General features: G+C 36.9%; 2 protein-coding genes across 2 annotated transcripts in view; both read right to left on the reverse strand.

Annotated features, from left to right (window-relative positions):
• Nucleotides 1-7,669, reverse strand: part of LOC145781439 (ATP-binding cassette sub-family C member 5-like) — a 29,384-nt gene extending 21,715 nt beyond the window's left edge. Inside the window, exons 1-9 of the mRNA XM_082593221.1 lie at nucleotides 7,575-7,669; nucleotides 6,572-6,714; nucleotides 6,174-6,264; nucleotides 5,165-5,338; nucleotides 4,357-4,501; nucleotides 4,068-4,219; nucleotides 3,208-3,288; nucleotides 2,022-2,162; nucleotides 1,406-1,509 (exon numbers count right to left, since the gene is read on the reverse strand). Of these exons, the coding sequence (XP_082449347.1) occupies nucleotides 1,406-1,509; nucleotides 2,022-2,162; nucleotides 3,208-3,288; nucleotides 4,068-4,219; nucleotides 4,357-4,501; nucleotides 5,165-5,338; nucleotides 6,174-6,264; nucleotides 6,572-6,714; nucleotides 7,575-7,631 (1,088 nt within the window). The 5' untranslated portion in view covers nucleotides 7,632-7,669. The remainder of the gene's footprint in view (nucleotides 1-1,405; nucleotides 1,510-2,021; nucleotides 2,163-3,207; nucleotides 3,289-4,067; nucleotides 4,220-4,356; nucleotides 4,502-5,164; nucleotides 5,339-6,173; nucleotides 6,265-6,571; nucleotides 6,715-7,574) is intronic.
• LOC145781138 (solute carrier family 2, facilitated glucose transporter member 5-like) overlaps nucleotides 1-26,419 on the reverse strand; it is a 177,474-nt gene that overhangs the window by 45,291 nt on the left and 105,764 nt on the right. The window lies entirely within an intron of this gene.

Here is a 26,419-nt window from a genome sequence, read left to right on the forward strand (position 1 = left end):
ATCATTAATATCCAATTATCATGACGTCACACACGTTTCAAAAGGGAAATTTTGAGTTCACAATTGCCCTCTGGCCCCCTGCTGTGAGCAAGTCTTTTGATCATTCACGTTATTCTGGTCAATTGCAAGCTTTTAATAAATCTAATAACAAAAAACTGATTTTGATAATAAGTAAACCAATAGTATTGAGGAGAGTTGAGCCATTGCCTACCTAAACTACGTAAAAGCCATGGCTCAACTCTCCTAGACACCAATGGCTCAACTCTCCTTATGTCACCTTGTTCGGTAAAACTTGAAAGTTTTATTAAAACAGCGCTGCAAAGTTGATAATACTTATCATGATAAAAAGGCATCACATTGACAATATATTACACATCTTAAAAGGAAACTATCTGCTGTTACTTTGTGGCTATAAGATGAAAGACTTGTAACTCAGCAATCCACTTTCAGATTTGATTTTCACATTGTGCTACTTCAACAAGCTATACTAGATATAACTACAAAATTGATTGAGTCAAAATGGCAGTAATGTTGCATATGTCACGCAGAGGAACCCAAATATTAGATTTCAATACTATAAATTGCATTTTTTGGGGGTGGATCAACCCTCCTTGCGGCTCAACTCTCCCGGGTCTCTCCTACTGCTTGGTGTACAACTACGATAACTTGGTACTTAGCAATAAACCCTGCTTAGCCTTTTTCATTTGAACATAATGTTGAAAAGAATAACTCAAATTCACAATAAGTAAATGTTCAGTAACACAAATAGTTGTACTACTCCAATTTTTAGTCATCCACATTTTCATAAAGTTGGATCATTTCTTTAGCATCCTGTAGGCTACCTCACTGACTGCAGTAGCTGATGCAAAAAAACATTACCAGTAGGCTACCTTATCATTTTTGTGTTGCAGTGTGGACCATTTATCGAAGATCCCAGTGCCTTAATACCGTGCAAGCTCTGTACAAAGTTAAAAACCAAAAAAACCTAGATTTACCTAAATTTGAAATAAAAAAACTTAAAACCCAGATGTGGTCAAAAAAACCCAGATCTAGGTGGAAAAACCAAGGTCTGGCATCCTTGATTACGATATATGCATAACTAGCATTGTACGAAAATGTCTAGTCACCTGAGACGAAATGCTTATTGTGAAGGGCAGAAACGTAGAAAAATGACCAGTCTAGGTTTAGAAAATTCGCAAAGAATAAAAACTAAAAGTCAAGAAATTTCACATTTCTAGCATATTTCCTTTTGTAAAATTTTTCACTACTAGAGGGGGCGTCCTCATAAAACCCCGTGTCACTACAGATAGGGTTAAACAGGTATACATTTGACTCTTGATAGGTTATTTGCTGTGGAGTGCAGTGAAAAACCTTAATCAAGCCAAAGTCTGACCACACAACAAACCTTCCTTTCTCCACAGTGAGATTGATGTCGAATAAAACCGGGAAGGTTTGTTCTTTTGATGAATGGTCGGTTAATGAGGAAATGCTATCAGCGGATTTCTCTTTCTGCAATGGAAATATATTACAGGCACCCATGCGCAAGAACACTTTATTTAATGAAACCTGTTTTTATTGGATTAATTTAATTTTGACTAAAAAGTCAAGAAAATAAATATTTCGTTACCATTAAATTTGGTTATTACTTCCTAAAACCGCTACAGTCTACAGCCTGTTTCACCGTAGAAAGGGGATCAGCAGAAGATCCTTATTCAAAATATGATGATGATGATCCCCCTTTTAGGGTGAACAGGCTGTGGAGGTTTTAGAAAGTAATAACTCTATTTGATGTAATTTGCTCTGCTTGGCTTTTTTGCTTGGCATTGAACACTTTTTGTAGTATTGATAGTATTTATTGTTTATTTTGTTACCACGATGCTTCAACGCTTTTACAAGTTAATAAAGCTTCCTCTAGATACGGAAAAATTTGAGAGGGTAATACTTGTTTATTTTGAACTTGTTCAAGCTTTTAGCTGAGAACACCAGGTTTTTTTTTATTGCGTTTGCACTTAGCATATTACCTTTTCTTTTTGCACCACATCCCAATCAGAAGAAACGTTATTAAACTTGATAGCAATATTTTCACTCGGCGTCGATGTGTAATATTTGTCCATTTCTTCCATCAGCAATAAGCTATCAACGCGTTGGAATGTAACGAAAACCTGCCGACAAAAGCACATAGTACTAACATACAACAATAAAAGTTATGGCCGACATGTATAGTAGAAATAAACAATGAACTATATTATGCAATCGAGACTGGTTTATGTTGAACACAGCGCAACCGTCAGGAAATAAAATGTCATTTTAAGCCTTGATCAAACGTTTTAAGCTTATTGAAATGCAAGGATTAGTTTTCTTCTTTTGTTGAAAAGTTTTGAACCAATTCTTCTATCGAGTCTTCTAAAGTTCGTTGATACACCACAGATTGACACATTCTTCCGCAACGGAGTTATACACTGACAGGTCCCACCTACTGCACCGGGTGGTAAGCCGATGGAAAACAAGAAGGTGGTCCGCTGTTTAGGGCTCGGTGCCACAGATACATGCAATTGGGCCCGTGTCGTAGCCCCACCAATAATATCGGGTCTCGGGTCTTTGAACCAATAATATCGGGTCTTTCACACACAAAAAACGCTAATAAAAATGTCACTAGTTGCTTATGCTTAGATACATTTCGAGATTTGACTGTGTGCTTAGATTGTTGTTATGGGTTGGTGACTAACTCGATGACCGCTCATGGTCTTTCGCAACCATTTTTTTATCCACACAATTAGATGGCGCTATCGAAACTAAGAAAATGAGTTGACTTGAAGACAAGAAATCCTTGCCAGTTGCTCAGCCTCTACACAGTGAAGCTGCCAAACAAGACACCAATGCGTGGATCAGAAATGGAAGCAGAATGAAGACTACACACAACCACGTCCTGTTCCTCTATTCTTGACGCGGACATACATTCCATCGGGTAGCCTCAGTCTAGTGTGGGAAATATGAACAGTTGACACCACTGGAAACCCTGGCAATCTGGCATGGTAAAAAGATAAAGGCACCCTAGGCTTTGGAAGCTCAAACGAGAAACATTCAGAATTATGCCACATAGGCTATCTCGTTTTCTTTCTGGACTTTCAGAAAAAAATATTCTCAGCCGACTAACGAAACATGCTACCGAAACATGCTATGCATTGTGTAGAATCGTAGAATACTTACTTCAGCCACTGCTTTTACCGTCAAGGGTAGAATTCCCATAACAAATCTCATGGAGTTAAAAATGGAGACGGCAGTAAAAGCCTGAAAAGCATAGTTAAATCAGGCAATAAATCAACAACACAAAACAGCAACTAAGTTTTGTAATAGGCAGCGTCAACTTATTTATGTGCCAACTGACGTGATGATGATTAATTTAGAGATAAAATAGGGGTTTAACTTGCTTGCTACATGAATTTTAATCCTGGGCAAAGTGGGCACTGACATAAAACTGCAACCGGTGAGGAGACACCGCTTTGACTAAGTGGTGCTTTGACAAATGTCGAGTTACCCCTTAATTCCCATGGCTCCGAGGCCTGCTCTGGCCCAGAGCAGTAGCATCTGTCAGGGCCCCAGGTATGGGTTAAAAACCCTGATAAAGCTTGGCTCTTGTAAGTGCGATGTGTAGGCATACTGCAATGTACATGCCCTAACATATCCAAACCAACCCCCACCAGCACTGGGTAAAAATGATCCGTGCTTGCAACGGCTGCTTTGACAAATGGAAGTTGACAATGGAAGTTGCTTTGACAATGGAAGTTGCTTTGACAACTTTTGAAAAGTTGCTTCCGGGAAAGGTTCTTAAGCCAGAAGGTAAGACAGAGAAAGTCTGATATTAAACCTACAACTTAGGAACCTCACTGTCCTCGTCTCAGCATGCTGAGCCAGAGCAGACAAACCTTGTATTTAAAGGGTGAGGCCAGGAGTGCGCACACTGTACTTCACCTTAAAACTACATAGGGCAGGCTTAAATTCACTTCACGTCTTAGTCTTAACCTCGTATATACAAATACAAACATGAATCTTTACAACATTATACTTACTTCTGTTGCGGTCAGTCTGTAACCAATGAGTGTGTGAACCAGGAACATTACAGCAACTGATACTACAGGAACGATGGGAATAATGGCGGCTAGTAGACTTTGAAGAAAGCCTGTTTTTGTCAGCACTTTTCTCTCGTTATTTCGAAGTTTGTCTAAAAATAAATCTTCAATTGTATAAAATTGCAATTAACGACAAATTGACAATCAAATGCCGTTTTGAAAGAAGCAATTTTAATTGACACTATTTTTTTTCAAAATCTAGAGTTTAAATTGTGTGAATACAGCTTACCGACTGTTTCGGCGAAACTCTTTTCCCAGGCGTACATTTTGATCAGTTTGACGTAAGTGAGAATTTCGTTCATGATGCGGACTCGAGTATCGGTTGCAACTACAGATTTTTGACGAAAATTTGCCGTCAACTTACCAATCATTATCTGCCAATAAAGATACACGAGTGATAGTGCTGATAAAAATAAAAACACCTTTGTCGTAGCCAGGCTTATGCAGTATATTTAAAGATTTAGATTAAGGAAATGTGAAGAGAAGAAAGCCAATCTTTGTGGCCATTTCAGTGTCTCTTACTAGACACAACTGCGTGCTTTTGGTAGATTTAGAACCACGAAGAGGGATCTAGAACCACGGAATAAGGCAAAAGTAAATAGTTGTACATAAAAATTGCTTTAGCGTAGCTTTAGCATCTTATGATAACACAGGTTTTTTTCTGTTAGAAGAACGTATAGGTTACTATTCTCCCTCTGCATTTTGTTTCAAAAAATCCTGGTCTTTATCCCGAAACATCAGGGTCGACCAGTTGTCTGCAGTTGTCTACATTAAATATAGTTATTACTTTCTAAAACCTCTGAGTACTTATTCAAAATGAACCCTTCTGATGATCCCCTTTGTAGGGTGAAACAGGCTGTAGAGGTTTTAGAAAGTAATAACTATATTTGATGTAATGTATAACGTATATTATTATATAATGTATGTCGTAAATTAGATACCTGGTGGACAGCAATCAATTTTGAGCATTTTAAAAAAGCCTTTTGATTGAAACCACATTTAAATTATATCCCAGGCGCTTAACAAAGCTATCATACCTGCAAAGGAGAAAACAAGAGAAAGGTAATTATTCCAATTAGTGCAGTCCAGCCAATCAAATAAATAAGATAAATCGTGGCTGCAATGATTTGAAGTGGAATTGTAATCAGCAAGCCTCCGAACGTGATCATATCAACCAATCGTTGGCCATCGTTCGTCAACAGATTTACTAGCTACAAAAATAAAAATTATGTTGTACGTAATGTGATTATTTTAGACGTTTTGAGCTTACATTATACTAAAACCCGATTCTCTATAATTTCAAAACAAAATAGGTATCGACAGAATTAAAAGCGATACCTACTAAGCAAATATTCAATTAATATGCAATTTCTTTGAATCACAAACTAAACACGACTTTTCATTTCATTTTATGTAAAATTTGACTCGCTTTCGACTCGTTGATTCCTTGTGACAGATTGCAGACCATGTCTACTTTTGCTTTCAGTCGAACAACCTGTGTTATTTAATTTTTATCTTACTGCGCATAGTTTGTTCCTTCAGTTTCAGAGAACGTAATGACATCCTGTTGACAATAGTTTGTTGGGCTTCATAAAAAATGTTGCAAAAATGTTTTAAAGTTAGTCTTGGTGGATGAAACAGAAAAACTATAAACTAGTATAGCCATGGCACAATTGGCACATGGCTACCATCTCCAGGTAGCCTGTGGCCTATTTATAGTTAAAAATTGCAATCAGCGCCTCTAAGATTATGAAAACAAGCCTCAAAGCACACCGGTGTTGCCAGGTTGAAACAAAATGTTTGTTTTGTTGGAAAACTTAGTAGGTTAGATCTAAAATTTATCCATTTAGTCAAAAAGTTTCTTTAAAGAAAAAAAATTGAACTATAATATCATTTTGTGCATCAACGGGCTAAGCAATCAAAATGTTTGCTTCAAATTCGACAGAGCCTGCAGCAGAGTTTCAAGTCCAAATGTTACCAGACAGCATGAGATATGCCCACAACTTCCCTCCACACCAGGCGGCAAAACTGATGAGTTATTCTTACCTCTCCTGTGGACTTGTTTCTCAAACTTCTTAATCGAACAATCTTTTCAAATACTAATGCCAGCATAGCGCCACGGGCTCTAATGGCAGTTCTGTAAAAAAGAATTTAATAAAGCTAATGCGGTGTTTTTATCCGCGAAAAACCACTAGATATTAACGTACGACACTCTGGAAGGGTCATGTGTGCTATCCAATGATCATCTGAATAAATGCACAACTAAAACAAACAACCGAGTTATTTAATATATTAATTAATTAACTTAGGGCAACATCTAGTTTTGAATATGAAAAAATTTAACACAGTATTAAAAAATTATTTTCGTCCGACGCAAATTTTCAAATTTTTGAAAGGTAGTAGTAATAGCCTATGTTTTACATAGGTTATATAGCCTACGGTACCTGTTATTTATAGCCCAGTAAGCTGAAAAGGCTAGAGATCTGGTAAGCTGAGTAAGCGCCAATGCGACAACCAACCCGATTCCATAGCCAAGTGTGGGAGATACTAAACCAGAAAAGGAAATTATCCTGTTCACCAAAATAGCCTGCAAATAAAAATATCATTTTCTGATACTCGGACAAAGCCGCTCATAGTATCTAGTTGGACCTACGCCGTGTAATATTTTATCATATGTTTGAATTACCTTTTAACATTAATGAAATTCAGCAACAATCAATCCAAAATGCTTTCCACTTCGACCACAACGCAGTCCTTTACCAAAGATGTAATAGCCAGATCAGCATATTGTGCCGCACAATCAAGAACAAAATTTAATTCGATTTCAGGCCTGCGTCCCCAACAAAATCGCATGAGCCGAGTAGTAGATTAGAATTGAAAAAAAAAAAAAAGATTCTCTGCCACCCCTTCTTGATGGCTCCAAATTTATTTTGAGCCTCACCATCTGAATGTGAATATAATATGTATGAAATCAAAACTCTGCAATAGATTCTGTTAACCTCGTAAAAATGTTGTCTCATTATAAGCTACTGTGTTGCAAGAAGGCTACTGGATATTTTGGCTCCACACGAGCTCCACACGAGATTTCAATGAATTGTTATTCGATAAACTATTATTTTAATACAATAGCCATTGAGAAAACTGCTAACCTAGTGTGTGTTTAAAACCTGCTCAATAAAAGTGAGCACTCAAAAAATGGTCACCGTACGCCACAGAGAAGTACTGCGGTTTATCATTGTTTTCAACAGGATATTCGATGTGTATTATTTATGGTAGGCCGAGCAGCGGAAAAAATATCCTGATAAAAACCTGTTTTTATAAGGAGCTTTGAAGGTGCGTGCAGTTGAGACAAAGCGAAACTGTTTGTGACGATTTTAGTCAAAAACTTGAGCAATAAAATGGAAAGTTTTCTCTTTCCAAAGGCAACAATCAACAAGAAGCTCTTACCGGGCCAACAAATGAGGCGATCGCCACGATGCACATCACAACGGAAGACACCAACATTCGCGTTCTTACATAACGAAATATTGTTCTTTTTATAGAAGGTTTTCCACCATGTTTTTTGGAGTCTTCATCGTATAATTTCTTTATCCTGCAAAGCATGGCATTTGTATAAATTAATATACGAACTTCAAGTACAGTTTCACCTCGACAGCTCAGCTACCGGTACTCATATACACTATATAGCAAAGCAATCCTTTCACATTGCAAAAAGCGATTGGTTAGCTGTCTGGGTAAATGTCAGACTTCATGAATTAAGAAACGGCACTTTCAAGCGGGGCTGGTTCGTCTTCTAGGGAGTGCACTTGAACAGCGCATTTAAGGACTGCTCTACATTCAGCGTCACTTAGTGGATGGAATAATTTACAGCATCACTTCAACAACAAGCCCAAACTTCACTGCGACCGGGCCTGTGTTAGTGGTTCAAAGCCTCTACAAGTATGTAAAACCCCCCGGATTAAGCTCACAAAACAGCTGTCCCAGTCCGAGGATAAAGATTCTCCCAATCAATCAGGTAGAAATACAGAGCTGAATCATCTTTGCATGTTTAATTGTTTCCTTATACATGTATTTACTTATACCATTACGCACAACAAGACTTATGGTATTTAGCTTACTACATGTAAAATACAGTGGGTCGTGATAAACCACACATACGCGCATATTACCATTAGTTAAAAACATATTTATTTTATGAATTTTAGCAACTGATCATAGTGAATTGGTTTTGAGATAGTTTAGACTTAAAATCTGATATCTTTTCCTATTGCGTTTTGTGGATGTGTTATGACTTATGATACAACAAACTTTGTTTTTTGAAATGCTGTTTTTACCTTAGGCAAAAAGGCTTATGTACGTCATTACTGTAATTACCTTTGCACTGGTTGGCTACAAATTACGGTCTCGAAATAATTTGTAGGATTTTTACAGTAAAAAATAATTAAACGCAAGCCAACACATGGAAATTAAATACAAATTACACCTATCGACTGTCAGTAGGTTAAGAAGATGTTTAGTACATCTATTAGGACGAGGTCATTATATCGCAAGGGAAAAAATGTTATTGACATTAAAAAAAAACTGATATTAAACGGGCAAGTTATGGCTAAACATATATGGTTTAGTAACGTTTTATGTCTGATTATACCTTCAGATCGAATAGGTAATGCACAGAATCAAACTGTTTAGTTTCCAATTGGACAGGAAACTCGGTTGCCGGGAATCGAGAATGAAAAAAAGGTATTACTGCACAAGGTTGCCAGGACTAATGAGAAGAGAGTGACTAGTTTATTTCCCATTGCCGCCTGTGCTTCAGCAACCTTGTCAGCAACAATAACTTAAACTGGATATCAAACTTCAATCGTCTTAGGCTACTGTGTGATGTGCAGTCTGACCATAGAAAGAGCTCAACACCTGCTCTCCTGGGCCACATCGAAACGGGCTTTTGCCTGAGGATGGTTTTCTTTTATGTCCGGTTTTCTTTCTCCATCCTATTTTATTATTATGACTGCTCAGTGCTCATCCACATCAATATTACAACTGGCAAATTCAATCCACAACACTTTTTATTAGGCTGTCATTCATTACTACATGTGTGCTTCTCTCTGTTTTTGTTTTATTTTTTGCTATTTGTTTTTTGGGTTTTGTGGCCGTGCTAACTACTTTCAGGCACGTTTTAAACCTTTCAAGGTTTGCCACCTTTTCCTGTTCATTAACGTGCTGGTAGGTCTATATCGATTTTTGTAGTTAGGATCTTTTTCGTCCGGGACGCGTGAATGACGAAAAATAAAATGATTGATTGATTGATTATACTATGAGCAGAAGCATTGGCAGATGTGATACCCAGGTTAACCGGGTGTCATGCGCATGCGCGTTATCCAATCACTTATCGTAATGCCCAGTTGGTCTCATTGAAACACAAACGATTTTGGATCGCAACTTTTGCTCTACAGCTGTATGGAAGGTTCATGTTGCATACAAGTTACCCGGAAACCATCTTTAAATATATTACCATGCAATTAAAAACGTCACGTTTGGTAGTATCAAAAATTCCACGTCATTTTGAACAAGCTTCATGAAGACAAAACACATCGTCAATCAAACCCAGAAAATGTCTTCGTCGTGTGACTGTCATGTGATATTTGAGTAAAATAGTCGATGACACAACCTTCCTGCGACACAACGTTAATATCCCAGGAATCGTGATATTATTAACGTTGCAAGTTCAACATAGAATGACATTAAACCTACGTCTGCTGTAGCCAGTTTATTCCACGAAAACTGCTACCTTGCTTTTTTAAAATTTTGGCATAGCCTGATATACTGTGGCATTCAAGAAATAGGTTTAACATGAAGACCTTTGCTTCACCAAACAGTAAATCGAAAAAAAAAACAGAACATTAGCATTTTAGCAGGGTGATCAATAATTCATGCATATAACCGCCTGCTGTTGTACAGCCAGAGAATACAAGGAAAAATCTAAACGCTTGCAGCTCTATTCATGCATTATGTTACCAATAAAACAGAAATATCAGTATTATGATATAAAGTTACAGATAGGCTATTAACGTTGAATACGTAAATTTTAGATAATTTTCACTAAAAAGTAGAATTCTTGTCCGTTTATACTTGAAGTGCTTATGAACAAAAGATATGTTTTAAAGCAAACTCAAATTTTGAAAAAGATAAAACTAACTTTTTTAAATTACAGTAAAACTATAGGCTTACATAAAATTTCCTTATAAAAAAACAACAACAACAAAATAACAAAAATGCTTCACACCTTAACACGCATCTAGAAATATGCAAAACTCTCAGGATTAGGCTCCCAAAGAGGATTTCTCAGTCCGTGGATAAAAGTTTCCACAATCAAACCAATGGTGTCAAGTGAAAGTTGCGCTTGGTTACTGAACAGTAGTTTATGTTTAAGATTGGTAGCTTTTCATACATGACGCAAAATAGTGATGCTTAGAAACAATACAAAATGACAAACGCAAACATTTCATGAATTAGCCATGTATTAAGTAGCTACCTTTCTGTTGTAAATGATGCTGAGTCATATTTTGATAAAGTTGTCAAATCATCGATTTCTACAGTCTTTTTACTTGTAATGACTTTGGATAGCCAAGAAAACGTGATGAAGGAAAACAACCCAGCATTGTCCACAGCTGCTGGTAATTTTCTCCTGCAAAATATACAGCTGCTGCATTAAAGCTGTCGCAACAAACTTGAACATATTGAACAACTCAGTCTTTTTTGTTGAATTCAATCTTAAACTAGAAAAATAAAAATTATTAAACTCGGTATAAAAAAGTTAATGAATTGAATTATAGTTCACTAACTGATTAGTTTTTGGAAAAAGATCAAAAATATTTTGAATTTACTGTAACGAAATAAACTATCAGCAACGACGTGTGAATTAGGACGGAAAAGGAATGTCAAAAGAGTCTTGTACCACAATAGGCTACAAGTGAATTTTACAGGTCAGAAGACACTGGGAAAAGATGGCAGTAGTGTACTTTGACATTAAATTGAATATATCGTAAATCAAAATTGTTACTTAATACTTTCATTACCCTTTCGAGGGTTTCATACATGAGGTCAATGATAAGTCAACCTTGCAGTTTTCGTAACCTATCACTAACTATGTGAATGGTGAAAGCCAACTGTGTCCTGCAGGTCACAAGCAACGTTTTCATAACTGCCTGTTTTAGTAATTAATTAGCACAATGTAGCATGTTTTAAAGCCATTTTCTCCCTAAGCCATCCAGCAGACGTAGACCAACAATCATGTTGCGGTTATATAAACGTGCAGCCTAAAGTCGGCTATCTGTTACACACTACACAACACAGCACAGTTGATTGACACTCAGCAGAGGTCCTCGTGTCACGACATGTAATAACAGCTGTTAAAGTAGCCAAATCCAGTAGGCTACTGAAAGGCATAACTCTGTTGTGATGTTTCGTAATAGTATAGCTTTGGTAGAGAGGTACTTTTTAAAAACCATAGACAGACAATCGATAACAACTTAATAACATTGAATTGCATAATTCAAAATTAATACAGAAATGAAATAGATTCGAAATTATGTATCTATTTCATTTCTGTATTAATTTTGAATTATACAATTCAATGTTATTAAGTTGTTATCGATTGTCTGTCTATGGTTTCGTAATAGTATATATGGTTTTTTCTCGAAACTCTTTAACTTTTCTGTAGTCCGTGCAGTGGTAATTTAACTACAAATGCCGGTTTTCTGGGCAAGAGAGACATCTGGGATGACAAACAAGTGGGTTCTTTCAGTGTCAGCTGAGCAATGGTCTGATTTCGTGGTGAAGACATCTTCACACAAATTCTTTATTAGATATAGTCGTAATTAAGGTCAGCTTGCGTCGCCAATGCATATTGCGTTTCTAATTTCAGTTTTTCGATTTTCCTATAGCAATAGCTTTCCCATGTCTGGTTTTATAGCCATCTAACTCGCATATTTTAACCATGTTCGGTAATTGACAGTGACAGAGTGGTTTATTCGAGGAAGAAATTGCTTTGTTCAGACGTAGCTGGTTCTCTCATGATACCCTTACAAATGACATCAGCCTACTTCGTACGTTCAAGTGAAAATGAATACAGTAAATGCACTACATCAATAACGATAAGGACTTACAGGACGTAATTCACAGCAAAGTAACCCAATTTAAAGTACGTTAATGATCTATCTCTAACTGTTTGAAATTTACACTCACTTTGGGAATCGAACGGGTTTCAAGGTTTGTAAGCTTTGCCAATATTTTGAGTGATAACAACCACCAGCATATGCTTGATAGACGTCATCTTCAAAATCCGTAACAGTACAATTTCCGTTGGCTGTTCCGTTACTTGGTTCTTCCTTTTTAGTTGAATTGTTGTTGTTTCTGTTGTTTTTATCTCCATTTAGCAGCGGCTCTTCATTCATTTTAATGATAATGCAAAAAGCTATCTGAAAATCTAACGAGAAATTGCGTTCTGTGAGCTGCGTAAATACTGACAAAACAAGCACATTTAACACAGATATGGTCAAAAATACACATTAGAAAAAAATCAATATTGAGACGTTATTAGGAATCTACTGAGTGAGTTACCACAACAAGCTCGATCCATTCATTGTGTATTTAACGATTCAATCAATAAAACAAGAAGTTTCGAGGGTCTCGGATATGATTTTGTATAATGATTTTTGGCATGGAAAAGTATACAGGATTACAGATACTTGTAAGTGTCAAATGGATTGTATGTAGGCTACCGGTTATCACAGCTTCCGCCAAATTCATTCAAGCCTAATTTTTTAACGCGGAAGAAAATTTCTTAACAGTGCTTTTAGATGCTTCTAAAAAAATTACTAAATTGAAAGAACCTTTTTTATTGTTCACTTTGCAGAACTTTGAAAAAAACTTTCAAAACTATGTCAAAATAAACGAAATTTAATGTCGGCACAAATTTGAATATCTTGATTTCGATTTGTTTTGAGATATTTCTTTCAAAACAATCATTTCGTTTTGAAACTGGAGTTATGAAATAGAGTTTCATTACCTTGAAAACGCCTTTGTTTCAAACAGCCCTACTCATTCTTTAGCTGCTAAGTTATTCGCTTCTTTGCCAAAAATTAGCCTCTAGGATTAAAAAAACATCACCATGCCCTTGGTTACAGTAGTATGATTTTTACCTCACAATGACAACTGGTTGCACTAAGTCAGTAGTTCAGTTTGTTTTTGTTTGTGACCATCACAACGAAAAAAAATACAGTCATGGTAAACACAGCAGAGGTCTAAAAAAAGATAAAAGTGACAAAACGCAGACGTTTTAAGGTGCATGATACCAAAACAGGACAACTAGTTTAAAATATAGCACTATCGCAACGCAGCATCATAATTCTGCGATTATTCAACATCAATAGTTTTTGTTTTAAAGGTAAAATCACAAGCTTAGGCTACAGTAGTTTCTGCTATAACAATGACTCCCAAGCTATGGGCCGTGCAGGGACGACCCAAATCTGCCAAAATGAGACTGTTGCAAATCTATTTATTAATGAACTTTGTTGTTTCTTTTATCAAGTTGTTTTAATCCCAACATCGACCAGATTTTTGTATCATACGTATTTATTTGGCTTCTCTTATCAAAATCAATCACTGCTTCAATAAACAGTTTTGTCGGCATTCTAGTCACTTCCTTCAAAGTCACAGCAAACGTGAATTATAGCCTACTGTATGTTCACAATGCAATACTTTTGAACTATTTTTTTGAAATTGAAGTTCATTTTCATCTGCGATCCTGGTGCTGTAAAGCTCTATTGTAGTTGTGCTATGAAATGTCAAACGAATCCTTGAAGAAGAAGTCAAACAGAGATTCGTAGATAAAGCACCAGGAGCATGCGAAAAAGCGTATTTTTAAATACTAAGAAACGGCACAAAATAGAAGCCAGTTTGACTCAGCAATGAATCCAGCGCTTTTACTTAGCCTCTGAGCAAGTCGAGCTGTAGTAGACCACCCTACAACTGGTTACCGGTATAGGTAATGAAATGGACCTCGGTGTCTCAACCTCTTTGCTGGTTTCTCCATGTTATCAAGGATGAAATGTTATAAAAGCATCCTTCATATAGGATACAATCGAACGATTAAACATAATGGCCTAACCCTAAGCTAAGAAAACAAAATCAGTCAGGTTGTCGATGTTTTGTCTACTGTATTGTATAGCAACCATAGGTTGAAAAATTGGTAGAGTACACTCAGTACAGTACTAAAATTGTCTGCAGGCTACCTGTTGTCTGTGCCTTGGGTCAAGAAATGTTCACCAAACTTAGATTTGGGTCGCGCTCAAAAAAGTTTGGGAACTACTATGTGCTATAGCCTATACCTAATTTAGTAGGCTACAAGCCACTGCAAATTCTAAGCTATCTCAAACATTAGCCTACACGTGAAACCATTTAGCTAAATCGTAGCCTACCTGGCAACTGAAAATTACTCAAGCCTGGCAATTGCTGTATTAGGGAAACACATACAATAGCCGATACAGTGCTTTCATTCAATGTTTCTGTAATTTTATACCACTCATCAAATAGGCTGCTGGCGATAGCAAGCAGCGCACCGGATATGCCTATGACAAGCAAATCTTATTTTTGCTTTGTCATGAAGATTGCTTTACTTTGTTTCATAGTAGATATCTTACGTAACAAGAGCTACGCCATTCTGACGCAACAGTTGCAGATAAGTTGAAACTGTTGAATTCCAAACGCCTTGTTTTGAAGCTTTTTAGGTCAATTCATTAAGTGCAATTTTAATTGTTTTTTAAGTTATTAAGATATCTGGTCGGTTACTAAAGTTGAAATCCAGCGACTGAATTATAAAACCCAAGATTAGAATTTTGAAGTTTTTTTTATTTTATTTTGAATTTTGAAGAGTTTCACAATGGTCTGTAATAGGGATTGAGGCAGCTGACTCGATGGCTGATATAGTCTTTCGCTGTTTCCTCTCTATTGTGGTATATTGAATATTGATTGCAATAATGCTATTTTATTCGTATTATTTATAATTGTACGATAGATTCTCGCTACAAATGAATAAAGTTTTTATTTCTCTCTCTTTTACTCTTTATAAAATCATCCTGGAGTAAAGTTAATGATATCCAGCAGCGAGTGGTCCGGCCTTGCTTGCTCATCTGCGAGCACGCAAGACCAAGGGAGTCATTATAATGCCATAACCCAGTGGTCCCAACCGCCGGTCCGCGTAAATTTTTTGCCTGTAAGCACAGTAGCGGATCCAAGAGGGGGGGGGGCGATTCCCAAAACACAGAAAAGTAAGTGCATTCATGATGTTTTTGCAAGGTTGAACTAATGTAGACCTACTCAATCATTATGTTTGTTGCAATCGCCCGACTCCTAAAACTACATGCTGGATCCGCCCCAGGGTATGCACAGATCTTACTTTCTGCCAAGCTAATTTTAATACGGAATCATGAGCACTGCACAGAGGTTATGTCACTGTGAAGCTCATTTTACGCTTGACAGATTCACGATTGTATAACTGACGTTGATTATCTCGCCTTTGTTGATATGATAAAACTTTAATAATAAAAATTAACTTTTTGATCAGCTAAACTTAGAGCTGTTTATAATTATTAATCATAAATTAGGCCTACCATATTTTCATCGCTTAAAAAGAGTACATGTTTCACCAGCAAGCAAAATGCAAGTAGAGTTTTATGTTCGAAGAATCCTTTACATCTTTTCTTCTTTTACAGTAGGCTACTATACACGCAGCAAGCAGCAAAAAACAGATGGAAAAAAATCAAGACAAATTTATTTGTCAGATTTCGCCCATAAACATTTTGCATCTCCCTTATTCATGGCTACCCAGAGATACAGCCTGTTTTCCAGATTTTTCTACTTTTGGTGACTGTGTGATTGAAATTTTCGGAAATCATATTTCAACATTTGCTTTAGTTAGCCTACTCCCTTTTCCAGATGACACAATGAGTCTCTACATCATAAGCATTAGAAAAGCAAAGATCTCAGTCCAAGTCATACTGTTAGCCACTTGTTTACAGCCCGACCGAACTTTTTTTAACTTACCTACTTTCTCTTATTTGTTACTGCTTCCCTAAGGTAACAAAAAGCTTTTACAAAATACATTAAGTCCGCAAAATGTGGGAAAAAATGACTTTAAGAAAATTTCAGTCATACAGCAACTATCGCCAAAATCTACAAAATGTTACAAATCAGATTGCATCTCTAGGTTGCTATGCCTTAATTTTGCTCAGCAAGGAATGGCCAGCTTAACAAAATTATATAATTAAGCTACTTGGAAAAGATATGATTGAAACAGTAGTCTACACACATTAAACAGCCATGGAAACGAGTTAGCTCGTGCAATTGTGATGTAATTTAACGTCACATGACGTCACAATGCCCCAAAAATCCTAATGTGTTGCCAGTCTGGGGGCCTGACAGGTTGCTTCAATTTTAAACCAAAAAAAACGATTTTTAACCCATTTCCCCGCCAAATTCTTAAAATTAAATAAAAGTCAAAACACCAATCAGTGTGAACAAAGCTTGAAACTCAGCAATGACTTCGAGGTCTAGAAATTCTTAGACTGGGATCATGATGCCAGGCTACTAGTATATTGATCAATGCACATAGGTCATGTAAAAGAGCTTACTTTTTATGCAGCAAGGTAATTGAAATATTCTATTATTGTTTAACGTTTAGACTAATTTACCTATTCATTTAGAGTCACTAGACTAGACTGCTTACTGGTACTAGCTAGAAGTCCTGTAGGCTATCTAACTCTAGTCGCTAAAAAAATCCAAGCAAGCATTTTCTTATGAATATAGGCTATGACTATGCTATGATGTCAACAAAACTTTTGAATGTAATGTAAAGGCAAACCAAACGTGGTAGCCTATAGGTTTCATCGAAAGGAAATATGTTTGCAATCGCCTAGTTGGTTAAGTTAAACTTCGGTACCGTACACTACAGTAGCCTAGCTACCGGCCAGCAAAAATTGTCATTTTTACATCGTTACATCGTTTCATCGTCGCCAGACGTTGAAATCGTGTAAAAAAGGAACTTTTGCTGACCAGGTATAAGTTGCAACTGAGAAATATTTACAAAAGCCATTCGATTTGTTCAAAGAAGCGAATTAGCCTAACAGTTCGTATTTACATTGATTCAATGTTTGAATACGTTGAATCACTCGGCCTATCGTTTTTTTTACATTGATTTCACGTCTGAACAGGTTGATTCAATGCAAAAAAAAACTGTTTTGCTGACTGGCGCGCTTGTAAATGCAATGGTCATTTCGACGATCAATTGCAACACCGATTTGCTCCAAAATTTCAAAGTGCGTTTCAATACTTTGGCAACCCATTTTTTCATTACCATGGCAACCAGAGAAAGAGGAGAACTTCTCTCACTTTTTCAAAACGCTGGCAGCTAAAGTGATGCTACATACGGACTTAACTAAAATGCTGTTTATTTACTTGCACCATTGTGCGGCTGTATCATGGATAGCCTATAATGCTTTCTGTTTGCATTTAAATAAGCTGGAAGTGTCCATGACTCCATGCCACGATTTATTTTTGCATTAGGTTAGATGTTAGGCATAGTGCACTGCTGGACATTCTTTTCGATTCGTTTCAGGGGACAAACAAGCTAAACTGAAGTTTGTAATCAGCAACGTCTACAAGCGTTGAATCAATACCAAACGTACTTGGGTAAAAGAATAATTTTTTTTGCAAAAGTGTGAGAACCATCAAATATGCATACAATAATCTGCTTTGCAATTTTTTTGCATTTTGCCGTTTTTTCAATGTTATATTTCTTCGTGATTCACTCATTTTTTGATTTCACGATTTTCCTAATTTCATCACAAATTTATTTTATCATAACTTTGTTGATCAATTTTTCTCAAATGAGGAAATTTCCACACAAGTGGTCTTGCCGCTCTGCTTGCACTTGATCACTACTGACCGACATTAGCCTACTACGATAACTACAATACAATGGCGTTTATATTTTACAATGAACGTCTAACATTGGTTACAATAGCAGTTTAACAGGGTGCACCAACTTTTGGTATAATATCTATGAATCAGTATGTTACATTGGAACAGAAAAGTTTTGCACATAAAATACCGGTAGCCTACAAGCCATCGACAGAAAGTCACATAAGCTAATAATAAAATTTAAAAAAATATCAAGTTGAAAATATAAACAAGAAAACTCAAAATGCCAAAAAGAGGATATTAGAGCATTTTGAGTGTCCTCGGAGGAGTATTCATTTTTTTTTAAAGAGGACAGTCTCTTAAAATATCATAATCTGCATGCAACTTTCAAAAAGTTTTGGAATACAATGTTGCCAAATAGGGAATTTTGTCCATAATTTGAGAATGTAAGGTCGTTGTGGATAAAGTTTGGAGTGGGAGAAATTTTGAATTGCTAGGGATAAGGCCTGTAAGCCTTAATGGAAATCTACCAGAAGCGGTGTTTGGGAGAGCAAGCATTTTATTTTTTAAAGACTATGTAGAAAGTTGTGGGAACGCAACCCTGTGGAATTGGATGACGTTTTTTAGAGATAAGTTAGGAATTGGCAAAAGTACCGTACACTAAAAGCCAATTTGCAGTGGTAAAATGCTGCTGAAATGAAGCTGCAATTGGAAAAAATTAAAGGAATTAGCTACTGAGCATTGTGGGTCAACACTTAAAAGAGTTGGCTCACAATTTTAATCATGATTTTGTGGGACATCAAGAGCCTCAATATTGAAGGTTTTAAAATTTAAATCAACAATCACATATCGATGTTGAAGAGAAGTCTGATTGAAGCAAAGTAGCTTATGTTGTGATTCTACTTTTTAGACTAGACGAAAAAAACACTGTCACAATTCTGGATAGCTCTTGGAAACCAATTAATACTCATGTTTAACTTTCATAACATTAAAATTGATGGTGATTATGTCAACTCTTTACCAGCCCCTTTTATGATAAGTAGTTTTCATATCTAGCTTCTAATAAACAAAGCAAAAAATTGGCTGGATGCCAAAGCAGAGCTACGTGTTTCGGACACTTCTTGCTCGTTGCCTCGCATACTGGTAGAGTGGTAGGGGTAGCCTTACAGCAACAACATTTCCCACAAACATTGATTTTGTACGTAAATGGTTTGACGTATTGTTGTTTGAGTTGATTTCAGATGTTTAGTTGCAATTTTTTTCTAAAAAACAGGGGTGTCCAAAGTCCGGCCTGCGATACTTTTTTTGTATGGCTCGAGCTTGTTGTTTTACAATGTGTTATTTTTGGTCTGCAGACACAGCAATCATACCAATTCAACTTGTATTTAAAAAATAATAATTAAAGACAGCATTTTTTCTCAGAGACAAGAGAAAAGCCGCAAGAAAAGTTAGAATCATTATAACGTTATAATTGCGAAATCAACTCTTCTAGTCCTGAAGAGTATAACACTGAGTGATAGGCGAGCATTCATTTATTTCCTTGCCGGCAATAATAATAATATTAATAATGTTATGGTTTTAATTACTGTCACTCTAGAACTGCTATGGTCTTTTAGGGACAGGGCTCATTTTTCATTTTATATCAAGTTTACGATGTCATCACTATATTACCAGACTTATTCTCACTGCGTTATGCAAGAAAAAGTACAATCTGTATCGTTTTTAAAGTTTTTGGTTTGACCCGACCTGCAGTCGATCTCAGATCTACTTATACCAGAGCTGGCAAAACCACTCAGCTGGTCCCTCCTTGCCAGTGAATTCAGCTACCACTTTCGGGATTTTTCCGCAATTGAAAAGACTTATTGATATTCACTTTTTTCTGCGTAAACCCTGATAAGGTTTCAGCTTACCTGCAGCTATAATTAACCTTCAGTGCGACGCCAAGTTCCGAAGTCGACAGCAACATCTTCCCTTTGTGATTTTTTACCAGCAGCTTAACTTTGAGAAAAAAAGTCAACATCACGGAACGACAGTTGAACTTTCGGGGTGTGAGCAAGAGCAACGAACTTCAAGGTAGCTTTTCCTTCAAGGGCACCTAGTGGATGGAATCATCTGCAGACGGCAACACATCAACAGCAGAAACTTTACTCTGTCAGCCTCAGAAACCAGGCATGTGTAAGAAGTTTAAGCCTCTACAAGTGCGTGCAAGCTGCCAGGAATAAGCTGACAAAGAAAATTCCTCGGTCTGAAAATAAAGGTTCCCACAATCAATCTTGATAACAATAAGTTATCATGACCAAGAAAAGAAAATGTGTGTCCATACTGTCCAATCAAAACTAAATTTTGTTTCATTTTGAAATGGTTTTGTTTTGAACATTTATAAGCTAACCTTAAAAAGCTAGGAATATTATAAAAAAAACATTGCTCAATGCCACCCATGCTGTGGATTATAGGTTATGCATGTTTGCTTTTCAAGATATTAGGCTAGTACCGTAGGCAGGGCCGGATTTACCAATAGGCTAGGCAGGCTGAAGCCTAGGGCCTCAACGTCCAGGGGTCTCGAAATTCGATTTCAAAGTTTGTAATTCTTTTAAAAACTTGACAAGTTTAAACCCTACCTAAAGTACCTATATATATCAAGCTTTTCAGAGTAGAAAATTCTATACACAAGTTGCACACAGTCATTATTACGTCGTTACTCGTTTGCATCATAATAAAGGCAATTATTGCGCGCTTTCTGCTGGAAGCTTCTATGTTAAAGTGCCGCAGTCTTCTCTGCAAAAAACAGTATGAAATAATCTAGTGGTTTTCTCGGAGAATCTAGTGTTTTTTTTTTAATTTTGAGACTGGCGGCATCAACTTTCCTTCTGTTGTTAACGAAGAAAATTTAGATGATTTGCAAGAAGAATAGGGAGCTTTGCCTCAAGCGTGCAATGCTCTGCATGATAGTGATAACCTTAGTCCACCAGAGTTTTGGCTAAAACTGAAAATGGACAACCAAGGTTTAAAACTTTTAAAGGAAGAGTATCCGGAAGATGTTGACCCGAGTCCCGAAACTTACTGATGAACTTCTATGTGCAAGGAAAAAATTAACACTGCCTTTCAATATGTGGAAGCAATATTAAGACTGTTTCTAAGCCTAATGGTCACTAACTGCTCAGGAGAGAGATCTTTCTCAAGGCTCAAAAGCATCAAAAATAAACTGAGATCGACAATGTCTCAAGTTGCATGATTTTGCTTTGACAAAAGTTAAAAAAAAAATTTGGTAGCCTAGTCTTACTCTATTTGATGGCTGTAACTATTTCTTATGTCCTCGTAAACAGTGGCGTAGCTAGGGGGGGGGGGAGGTTGGGGGTTTCAACCCCCCTTTGGCACGCATGTGACGTCACGATATTGAGAATGATGCTTTCAGTCTCTTTATGTCTCTAAAACAAAGTTTGCCTAATTTTAAAAGAAACTGCATTAAAAGAGCGAGTTTTGCCAATACCAAACATTCAAATATCTCAGTCAGGAATTAGCAACAAGAAAACATAGAAACTTAATTTTATTTCCGAAAAATGCCGAAGAAAACATGATCTTATCCTTTTGCCATGCCACCGGACGGTACCATTTTACAGGAATATTCATACCCACATTTTTGTTGAAGATGCTCTCAGAATGCACCAAATTCAAGGTAATTTTTCAAAATTTTCTGGGAGAGGCCCCCCAGAACCCCGTTGCTGGATGTCGTTTTACGCGAATACGGAATACGCCGTCAAAACCTCCCCTTTCAAAATTCCTGGCTACGCCACTGCTCGTAAATCAACTTTACAATTATTGTGACGGTTGTTTGATCAGAGATATTAAGATTAAAAGCAAAACTGCCTTAACTAAATTTTTATTCTTTTAATTAAAAATTTGCACCCATGAATGTGGATAATGAAAAGAACGAAGAGTTTAATGCACTCATGTTTTTAACATTAAGCAATGACATGTGATGTTGTTTAAAGAGAATTTCTGAGCTCAAAAATAGGGAGGGGCCTCAGAAATGGAATAGCCTAGGGCCTCTCATGGTATAAATCCGGCCCTGACCGTAGGCCTAAATAAGACGCACAGTCGCACACTTTGTATTTCAACCTAGGTCAAATTATTTAATTAAAGCTATAGATTTCTGTAGAAGTTAAAGTTCAAGTTTTGCTTGAAATGTTCAGTTGAGCTTTAAATCAGTTGTTTTAATGACGACAGAAGGAAGTTAATCATTTAATTTTGTAGCTTTTTAGTGTGTTCATTAGAAAAAGGTTGCCACAGTTTGAATGGAAATAGACTTGGAACTCGGGACAATAAGCTACAAATATATTTTGGCATTTAAATATTTTCTGGAAAGCTGCAAATGTTATTGGGTGTTATTTCACTCAGTGAATTTGCAACACAAAGACCACAAACTGTTGGTCTGGATTACTTTTCATAATTTCATGTAGCGCAGCAGTAAAATTTCAAAATTCGTCCAAGGTGTTAGGCTCCCATCTTCCCTCATAATGAATGTATATGGTTAATCAATCTCATAAGCTACCATATCTCTACTAACACTTAAAAAAGGTTAAATTACTTGCTACTGGTTGAGTGACAACGTTTTTACTTCAAAATATGTAGAATTACAGTTTTTAAAGAACACATGACCAATTTTCTACTACCGTACTTTGATGATTTAGAAAGCACATGCGTGCCTTGTACCAATGGCAAAGGATCCTAAATCCGATAGTAAAGGTGGGATATGAAGCGTGAGCGGCTTCTGATGAAAGTTATAACTGATAGCTTAATAAGTTAACAGTTAAAGCATGCGTTTTTGCTTTTAGTTATCAAATGAAACAAAATACAGCTAAAGACTATTTAAATGTAAACCACGATATTTAGACAGGTAAAAGTTCCATACTCAGTTACTGAGCTTTGGGGAATGAGAACAGGGGCGCCAGAACGATTTTTGACTGGGGGAGGAGAATTATGAAAAAAAGGGCACTTTTGTAGTTGACAGGCCAATTTTTTTTAAATTGCAAAGATAAAATATAGCGATAATGTTCATCTATCAGCTCATTATCGAGTAATGATACAAGTGTCCGCTCCGGTATACAAAGAGCCGTGGGATGGAAGAGCATCATGCTATATTATAATGATGTAACCTACTGTGATATAGAATTTTTTGTCGTGAATATTATTTTGAGGCAAAGATGAAAGATTATAATTAGGCTAAAAGCGAAAAGCAGAAATTGTTATATTGCAAAATGTGCAGTAGCTTACATCACCTCTAAAGGGCACCATTGCTCCACCTGCCCCCCATCCACAGAAAAATGGGGGATAGGGGGGCATCTGCCCTCCGCTTCCGGCGCCCCTGAATAAGAAAATAAAATTTTCACTATACTCAATCTTTGGCTTTGAAATAGAGTCTTACTTAATTACCGTACTTGGTCTATATTTCAATCCATGGAATCGAAATAATAATTCGTTTTTTCTTGAGCACTATTAGACTACCCTTGCAAGTTAACTCAAGCCAAGAGGTATAATTTTTCTCAGAAGTGTTTGCATGAACCGCTAGGTGGCGCAAATACATTTCCTTAAGCGCACCTCAGAAGCAACCTCTGTACATTTTGCAAAATTGCTACGGAGAATGCTTTTCATTTGTTCGCTGGCAGAGGGTAGAAGACTGTCTGGAAGATTTGGACAGTTTTCCCAGAGGTGACTGGTGCCTTCGAAGAACTACTACGCATGCGAAGTGATGTCAGTGAGGAGTCAATGCCACTTTTGGAGTGCTTCGTTGTGCTGATGTATGACCGCACCAGCGACATCACGGAAGTGAACGACGCTTGGAAACAGCTCTTCGCACACCAGTCGACGGCTCTAGAAAACATCCCTCCTACGCAGGCAGCACTCTAGCAACACATCAAGCGGGCATCTTTCCAGGCTAACTGCTGGAACCAAACACTGGTCCTGAATCCCAAGATTTAGAGCCCATCTGACGAGCTGGACAAAGGAGGCTTATTAGTGGCAGCCTCTCTGAAAGACAATGCCAGAGGCATCAAAATCTTGCCAAGAGTTGATCCACTGCAACTGCAACAAGGGGTGTACCTGCCGCAGCCAGTGCACCAAGGCTGCACTGAAGTGCACTGCATTGTGTGCATGTTCGGGAGACTGGTTAGCTGCGATGACACACCTCGAAATTTATGCGGCAATATGGATAATTCGTCTGTATTTCATTACCTGTATGTAATGCGTCTGAGGCCGCGCCTGGCCTCACTGTACTTTAAGGTTTTATATAGCCTCTGTGTAATGTACACATTACACTGCAGCAATTTATCATGATACGTCTTTCAAATAATTCCCGAGACAAACAAACTGCACCAGAATCGTGAAAAACTGTAATTTAGGTCATTGACTTCTCAAGGTCATCAGAGGTCAAATCTGACTTACTTCTCGATCTTAAAATGAACCTTATAAAATTATGTAGCCTACTAACGCTGGTAAAAATTTCATGCTTTAATAACTATCATAAAATGTCTTTTAAATAATGACATAGCCTACTGCACCAGAATCGTGAAAAACTGTAATTTAGGTCATGTTTAGGTCATTGACCTCTCAAGGTCATCAGAGGTCAAATCTGACTTACCTCCCGATCTTAAAATGAACCTTATGGTATGTAGGGTACTAACACTGGTGAAAATTTCATGCTTTAGTCATAATTTGCGCAATGGTTATGATAACCCGCTGCACTATTTGGGTAGTTTCCAGTTGAGAAAAAATTGCTGATATAGATCGACGGTTTGCACCTAATTTCAGTAACGGATCAACAAAAACCTGTTTTCAGGGGTGCATTAGAGTTTCAAACATGTAAACAAATGTAAGATAAAATGAACAATGCAAGAATTGAAGTCTGAAAAATAAAAGTTTGTTAAAAGATCTGAAAATTATGACGAATGTAACCTTGTTTTGATAAATGTTTGGGTATTTTCTGGCCGAATAACTTTTTTGCTGGGAGCACACTTTGTAAAAGACCAAATTAAATGAAAGTCAATTTGTATGTAAGGAAAAGATATGAAGTTTGGTTTAACCTAAAGTGTAAAGATTTAAAAAATTTTTTCATAACCACAGAAAGATTTTAATAACTTAATTTTTTCTTAAGTTTTACAGTACCGTAGGCCTATAGTCTTGTAGCCTACAGTCAAATGTCATATAGTTTTTCCGTAAAATTTCGAAAATTCGTTTGAAGCGTCACCATGTTTCCTTGAAGAATACAAAGCCCATTTCACCTCATACTTCTACTAACACTGGAATAAGTAAACGTAATTTTTAACTAGTTGAATGAGCAATTTAATTTACTTTTGAGCATGTCATTATTTTTTCAACTTTCGAGAAAATAATAACATTTTTTTCTAGCCTTTTATATCATCTCCTGCTAAAAACATGTCGATCATTGAAGTTGATGCCTTTGAGCAAGCGAAGAGAAAAAGCGAATTCTTGCCAAAGTGAACAGCACTGTTGCATGCTTTTTCTTGGTTTGGATGGGAAATTACGTGAAAAAAATACTCCCTCAAAACCTGCTACTGCTCATTTTAGCATAATTTCTTTACCAGGCTTAAAACATTCCATGTTCTACTGCACTGCCTTCGGGGTTACTCAAGGAATTTATGGACGTGAGTAACAGAACTTCAAAGCGATTAAGAATTGTAGCTACGAAGTAGGCTGTTTGTTTTGTAGATCGTGGCAATTGCCATTTTAAGGTCTTGACTTGATGATAACTTAATCTTTAGGGTAACACATTGCTGCATCAGATAAATTTGTGGTCAACCGTAGCAATGCAGTTTTCAAGCTGATCATTAGTGGCGAAAGGGTATTTTGAAATTATTTACCAGAAATAACCTATCAAGGCTTTGTCAGTCGAAGGATATAGATTCAAAACCAACCAACCAATTTCTGGACTGTTTTTTGTCGTATCCAAGCTTACGCCTAAAATTTAGATTAAATGAGCAGGAAGGCAACAAAGGAAGCTTCATGCTCATTTTCAAGCATGCCAATAAGTGTTTTGCCAATAACACAGACACACGCTCTTGACCGTTGTCAAACTGGCACCCTTTCCAACATCGAACCAGAGCTTTCGATTGTTTATAGTAAACTACTCAACGGTAGCCACGTTAACATGTCAATTCTCAGTAAGACCCAATGACACCCTCAACCAATCAGAACATATTTAAGTGGTTGCCATCCAATTGTGACCCTTCTGGCACTCAGCCAGAAAGTTGATCCTTGCTTTAAACTTTGTTTGGTAATTACATAAGAAAAAGGTGTTATGG

This window comes from Aplidium turbinatum, chromosome 12, assembly GCF_918807975.1.
Source record: "Aplidium turbinatum chromosome 12, kaAplTurb1.1, whole genome shotgun sequence".
Classification (NCBI taxonomy): Eukaryota; Metazoa; Chordata; class Ascidiacea; order Aplousobranchia; family Polyclinidae; genus Aplidium; species Aplidium turbinatum.